This window comes from Haemaphysalis longicornis, unplaced genomic scaffold, assembly GCF_048455015.1.
Source record: "Haemaphysalis longicornis isolate Haplotype H1 unplaced genomic scaffold, Haemaphysalis longicornis Haplotype H1 scaffold_1, whole genome shotgun sequence".
Lineage (NCBI taxonomy): Eukaryota > Metazoa > Arthropoda > Arachnida > Ixodida > Ixodidae > Haemaphysalis > Haemaphysalis longicornis.
Genome location: NW_027526203.1, coordinates 262,998,286 through 263,005,597, shown reverse-complemented (window position 1 = coordinate 263,005,597; position 7,312 = coordinate 262,998,286). Strand labels below are relative to the sequence as shown.

General features: G+C 46.3%; 1 protein-coding gene across 1 annotated transcript in view; it reads left to right on the top strand.

Moving 5' to 3' along the window:
- The first annotated feature begins 1,545 nt into the window (after positions 1-1,545).
- Positions 1,546-7,312, top strand: part of LOC144145228 (uncharacterized) — a 37,698-nt gene continuing 31,931 nt past the window's right edge. The window contains exons 1-3 of the mRNA XM_077676769.1: positions 1,546-1,679; positions 3,070-3,095; positions 6,566-6,607. Of these exons, the coding sequence (XP_077532895.1) occupies positions 1,640-1,679; positions 3,070-3,095; positions 6,566-6,607 (108 nt within the window). The 5' untranslated portion in view covers positions 1,546-1,639. The remainder of the gene's footprint in view (positions 1,680-3,069; positions 3,096-6,565; positions 6,608-7,312) is intronic.

Genomic DNA, 7,312 nt, shown 5'->3' with positions numbered 1-7,312 from the left:
GCTGGGCAGAGTGTTCTCGAAGGTCAAGCTGGCCGACGCCGGGCGCTCCTCACAAGGCGCACGTTCATGTGCGCTCGGTCTTATTTTTTTTTTGTATTTTTTTCTGGTAAGGCTATAGGGCGGAACTAAAAGCTTAAACTGCTGTGCCGTTAAAACTGATCGCACGCACAAATCTTAATGTGAAAGAACTTCATTCAACTGAAAATCACTTTCGTTGGCTGCAATGGTGGGTGGGTGGGATATATCTGTAGAGTTTGGTTCATCTAAATTTACTTATAAAATTCAAAAGATGCGCTACGAATCGAGCGTGCAAGTTCTAGAAATGCCAATATGCGGGGGCCGCAATGCATGGCGAACCAATCACCTGGCCTTGATGAGATTGATTGATTGATTGATTGATTGATTGATTGATTGATTGATTGATTGATTGATTGATTGATTGATTGATTGATTGATTGATTGATTGATTGATTGATTGATTGATTGATTGATTGATTGATTGTGGGGATTAACGCACCGACGGAACGCAGCCGATGAGGCACGCCGTAGTGGAGGGCTCCCGGATTCATTTCGACCACCTGGGATGTTTATCGTGCGCCGAAATCTCGTACACACGGGCGTTTTTGCTTTTCGCCTAGCGGCCGCCGCGGCCGGGAATCGAACCCGCGTCTTCGTGTTCAGCAGCACAACGCCTTAGTCACTGAGCCACCACGGCGGGTGACCTTGATAAGGCCGTGGCCGTCAATACTTCGGAGCTCTTGCTGTTATTGTCCCCAGGGACGAGCTTGACTCCGCGACGACAGCTTTTTCCGACCCCCAGTTTCAGCACGCTGCCCTGCTGGTGCTTGCCATCCTAATGGTAACTATTTCTCTACTTCTTCCGCAGCCCTCTGCAGAGGCAATCGGCTATTTAAAAAAAGAAAAACAGCACTCGAAGCGACGCGTGCAAGTCGTCTCTGATACATTCCGACGCGCACATGACAATATTTTTCCCCGTCTCATGTTTTCTTCATTCTCCATTCCGCAAATTCAGGAGTATGCTATTCTATCTGCTACCCTGGTGCTAGGAATTCCTCCATTTGGTCTATGAATCCGGACGAAAGTGAAAACTTGAGAAGGAAACACAAGCGAAACGCTGGCTTGCACTGAAGCGCGTCGAAACCAGGCGCGTGTCAACGCGGGCCATGCGTTCCTGCCGCGGTGTCAGGATAACACGAAAACGATGCATGCGAAAATCGCTTAGCGCGTGCGCGTCACATAACTCAAATGGGCCCGCTACTGGGAAGCTCAACTTGCAAACAGTCTGTCAGCAGTACCACGCCGCAAGTGTGGCATCCATCACTCGCCAACAGAACGTGTATCCTACTCAAGACCTTACGGTCAGCATAAAACGCCGCCGATTATTCAGCGCTATTTATATTTACGGTGCCGTGTCCTCCCTTTTCTGAAAGTGGTGACTTATGGCGTCTGTAAGTGAAAGCTGCAACACCACGTGTTTTGCGCTCACTAGTACCTGAATAATAAGACGAACCGCCCCTTCTCGCGAACCCTATATAAAAATGCGAAGGCTGCACACGCCTTTTGTATCACAGTCAGCCGAAGCCAGGCCGCTTGCCGGTTTCAAACACGTGTCGTAGCCATGTCCCACTGGGCACTTTTCGTCGTCGCCTGCGTAGCCGGTGAGCTTCGTCGTGGACATATTCTTGCGATCGGCTCCGATCGAGTATTCCCGCTTTAGTGTTCAAATGACGTCTCAGTGTCGAAAAGCTGTAAAATGGCGAGCATTATATCAAAGTTTGTGAACACAAATTCGCATATCCACGGGATTCGCCCGGCCTTTCCTGTATGAAAAGTTATTCAAGCACTTTCAATCCGAAAATAGGCGAATGAAAAACTGTGGTGTAGCTTCCTAGCTTCTTCTTTGTCACTCACCTGAAAAGAGTAACTCTTTTCTAAAAAGAGGGAGTTTTTCAGAACAAGGGGTAACGGCGGCTGTTTTTAGTGCTGGTTTGACTTTTAAGACATTAGGATTGATTGATTGATTGATTGATTGATTGATTGATTGATTGATTGATTGATTGATTGATTGATTGATTGATTGATTGATTGATTGATTGATTGATTGATTGATACGGGCGTGTCTCCTAAAATACCCCCTGCGAACCCTAGCGGGGATGTATACGGAGGGGGAAGAGGGAGTGGTTGAGGTCAACATCTTCACTTGAAAACATTTCAACGCTTCGATTTCTGGCCTCGGCAGTCACTGCAGCACGCAGGGTACAGGAAGCGGGTTACAGTCATGGTAGGGGTACTTAGTAACGTATGGACGTATAATCGCACGAACAGATTTGTCGCGCCAGCCCCATTGTGTGATAAGAGCTCAGAGCCTCTCCAGCGATGGTGCTGCTTATTTGCTAGCAAGCCTGTAGTGAAGAACAGAAACCGTTGTTAAACGGTCACAATAGCAGACATTCCTTTCATTCACCATGCATTTTACCCGACTGCAATTAAAAAAATTATAAAACTTCCCCGCTTGTGCGCACGTAATAATGCCCGCTCCTTACCAAAGCGGGCAGTTGAATGGAGAACAGAAACACTGTAGTACCACTCCTCACAGGGGCGTACCCAGAAACTTTTCTGGGGGTGGCTAAGATTGCACCTCGACCTCCTCCATTTGATTTTTCAAGGGATTACAAATATGCTTACGTATACTTAACGTAACTATTAACTGATAATATATGTATAACTATAACTGAAAATATTAACTAATAACTGAAAATACACTACTATTACCTGTCAAGAACAAAAATATAAAATATTTTATAAAAAAATTATTCTCATGTTGAGAGAATTCTGGCAGACTTGCTACCACCGCTTGCTACCGCAGACTTGCTACCACAGCAAAAATATAAGCATATATGCTTAACCGGAGGCATGATCGAGGCTTTACCCGATGGTTTGTCATGTCCTCCTCACGCTTGGGAAAAGTGGATTGAGGAGCAGTGTCTGTGCGTGTGGATTTGCTCGTGTCCGAATACATGCATCGCCTTTTTCTTTTTGTCTTTGCAGCAATGGCCGTCAGTGGCGTTTGCGGGGTGAGTAAGATTTTCACCTTGCTCTTTCATGTGGTATTGTATCGTAGCAGGCAATGTGGCACCAACATCACCCCGAACGCATTTTGATTGGACAACGGCATGGTAAAAGGAGTTTCATAGGGAGTGGTTGTAGTTACGTAGTGTCTTCAGAGTCCGTTTCTTCCCTCCACAGGCAGAACTTATCACAATACGCATGGAAATCTCCCCGGTCTTTCGAAATCATCCCCCAACAGTTGTTTTCTCCTCATTCCAGGAATTTCTTTCTCGGAGCATGTGCAACAGCTTTCAGCTGAGTTTTCATCCATCTCATATCACTTTTATGCAAGATCCAACGGTGGGGGATCCCAAAAGTGCATGAAAGGCGAGATTTGGCAGTGTGTGTGAGAGAGAGAGAGGAAGAGAGAGAGAGGGGGGAGGGGTATGGAGGGAGTTACAGTGAGAGTGAGAGAGAGAGGAGAAGAGAGAGACAGAGAATAAATATTTTTATTTATCCAGAAGAAAGATCATGGAAAGTACTACCAGATGTCTCACGGTTTCATTCGAAGAAAGTCCGCGCATACATAGCCTGTCGCCATGATGCTTGCATAACATGTTTTTTTTTTTCGTCTCTAAATACTCCGCTGTAGGAAACAGCCCATCAGCGGTAAACAGGAAACGACTTTTGCGCGGTCAGAAAAAGGGAGCTTGGAGCTTAGACCGTTCTTAGCATTTATTACTTTTAAAAGCGTGTGTTTGCCTGAGGCGAATTCGCGACGGTCACATAAGTTTCTCGCGAGCCACTGTATTTATATGAATAGGACACTATGTTTCCTCATGTCTTCTGGGCTGTTCATAAAAACCTAAAATGAAAGGATCTTAGCCCAGTTAGGAGCAGGAAAAGCTAAGTGTTCTTAGCTTTATAGAGCGCGCTGAATCATCAGAAAAGAAGGTGGGCTGCCATCGAGAGATACACCCAACATACATGATACTTGGCCTTTAGAACGTGCAGGTGACAGGGCAAATGAATCAGTATTCTCACTGACTGGTATTTTTTTGTGTGTTCTGTTTTAAAAGTGTCTGCTTTACCTGTACATATATTACTATATTACACCGCTTTCAGAAAAGCAATCAGTTGATCATATGGAGGGGGTCAACTACTCTTTCTTCTCTCCCCCTCTCTTTATGTACAATATTTTTGTTTGTAACTTCGCCCTGCTTGTTATGCATAACTTTCACTGACGCCACTACAGTCATCTAGAACAGGGCAGTGAAACGACCTGGCCTCTCCGGCTGACGCACGCCGTTCAGCCAGTAGCGGCGGCGCTGCAGTCAACCGCTCGTCCAACCGCGGCATATGCGCAGTCGCAACATGGCCGCAACGCAGTACTTGCGCGCTCCAGGCAGCGCACTACGCGGCCGCCGCGGAGTCCCTACGCCGGCGCTGTAGGGATCTTGTGTTTATGAGTCAAGTGACTAACCCGAACAGTTTAATTATAGAGCAGCTCCGACGATGTTCCAAGGCTTTCTTGCTTGCGGTCTAGAGCGTAGCAGTGGTTTAAACGTCGCTTCGAACTCACTGTCGCGCACCATCAGCTCAGCGCTGAATGAAACAAACTTTTCGATTTCAAATAATCGAAGATAGACGCGTACGGGCACGCGTTCGAAAAGACACTGTTTCTTGACGGCGTTTGCTTCAAAGCTGATTGTTCACAAAGAAGGTTGGAAATAGGAGAGGCACAGGAAAAAAACCGCTCGAACGACGAAACCCAAAATGAAAATTGAAGTTACGTCCCACTGAACTTTAACCGGATGGTTTGAGTTACGTACAATGTAACCTAAAATAAAAATTAGTGTTACATCGGACGGCACCACAAAAAATAAAAATTAAAGTTACGCCGGATGGAACTTCAAACCGCTGTGTTCAGTTACGTCCGAGGTAATTAGAAGTCAAAAATTAAACTTCCATCCGACGTAACTTTACCCACTAAGATGGTAAGTTGGGCGAGTTGGTACGGGTTCATACTGAAAAACAGCCAGCGCAAGAAAGACAAGGACAAGAAAGGGTACTAACAGAGCGCTGCACTCACAGCTGATGTTTTTACTGATAAAGCAAACATATATACAGAAAACCGCGCATGTCAAAAGAGTTCAATTCCAGAAGAGACCAACGCGCAGGTCTACATCTTGTCAAAGCACACGCTCTGCAAGCTAAGAGACTTCCCTTTTGTTCAAGATCACAGAAGGCTGGCTGACGCAAGATTCACAATATTTAGTAATGTAAAACGCCTCTGACACCACTCTTGTATGCTGATTAGCGTGTTTGAACATGGTTGGTTCAGATAAAGCATGTGCACAACCAAACGAGTCGCAATGGAACGCCAATATTATTAGAAAGAGGCTGCCCTATCGAGTCTGGCGTTGCTCGAACTTAAAGCTGTCCAGCTTTAACAGTATTCATTAAAAATGCGGCGCCTCGACAGCTTTGTGCTTTGCTCTGGGGCAGAATTCTGAGTTTTGTCCGTTTCAAAAACGCCAGTGTTTTGCGCCCGCTTTCTGTCATGACGTAGTTTGGGTTACGAGGTCTCTAACGTGCACGCAGAAACCAACACTGCGCCGTATTTGTTTTCTGTCCCATCCCTGTCATCCGCCTTCAGCCATTCCGGGATCGCTCAAAGCGGACAGTTTCAAACAGACACAACTTGCGTTGCACTATGCGCTGAGCGCTCACCCAAAGTGTCGAGCGTTCCTTTAATGCGTACAACAGCGCATCATGCTCAGAGTTCACTTGGACGATATGCGATTATTGTGCACAGGCAGGCAAGCGCAGTCACTTCCAAGCCATGCCGGTAGATGAAAAACAACTTTAGTAGTGTGGCGCGTCATTATTACCCGGCAGCGGCGCTAACCAGAAATTTGAAGTTGCCATTCCACTGCCGCCGCTTGCCGTGTAGAAGTAAGGGAGCTATATGATGTAGGCGCCACTGTACACGCTTGCTGAGCGCTGGCTAATGCGTCGATCTGGCTGAGAGGAGGTCTTGTGCATGGCGCTGCGTGTTGTAACCGGGACGGTGGTGCATCGCGGACTTGAAACTGCGACGGCCGAGCGCAATATTCTGCCAGCTACCGCTACACTTACAGGTTACACGTAGGAAGTCTTTTTTATGTGTATCGACCATGGTCAGGTGTGCGCTTCACTTAAGTCAGGTGCTTCCTCGCTGCCGCAATGTCCATTCAGTAAATGTGGTCGAACGAACTCCCGAGAACTCAGTAAGCGGGTAGTCTTCCACTTTTCTGGAATTTAGCCCCTTACCTGGGAGCAGGAGACAATAGACTGTTGCGCACTCAACTTACCATACCTTCTTGCGTAGAAATCACTGCATGGCCCCATGGGCTCATGCACTAACAAAAATGAGTTCGTTAGAATTACGGCTTTCTCCAGGACACGTGCTGACCCTGCAGGTTTCTCATAATTGCCCTTCTTTTCTATGCAGCGGAAGAAGTTCAACTTCAACTTTAAACCTGAAGCCCCTCGTGTGAGTACTAACACAGTTTTTTACCCTTGACAGCGCGCTAGAACATACCGTAGTCACCTGTTTTCATTCCCAAAAACTTTTTTGCCGGAAACACTCCCTTTACAGCACATCTGTTCATGCCGCGTTGTCGGGGAATCATGGTGCAACTAAACGACATTCCACTTCTAAGTCACTGTAACTACGCCCGTCGGTCGGTTAGTTGGATGGTCGGTATCCTGAGAAGGCGGCACATACCCACGCAGGGGATTCAATAAGAAGCTGCCTGCCAAATAAAGCTGTTTTTTATTGGTTGCGTCCGAGCATGGCACATACCCACGCGAGGGATAGGCCAAGAAGCTTTGTACCTAATCAGCATGTGACCTATATTATTTTAGATGTTTTCCAGTGGACACAATATAATCATCATCGTTTCTATCGTCGTCCATCAGCGCAGGAAGTTATCCGATAAACTATGAAAACCACTGTCCATTATGATCATTCGTCGGCTAGTCTACATGTACACAGATAGGCCAAATATACGGTGATGATCATAGTTGTCATTACGACTTCATCGAAGCATTGACATTCGGTAGCCAAACAATCATCTTCATGCGTTAAATTGAGCAATTATGCATTTATTTTCCAGACATAACGTGTCACACTCAGGCATAACCATATGTATAAGGCGTGGAAGCACGCGTTTTAAAAACTATAGGTCATTATTTG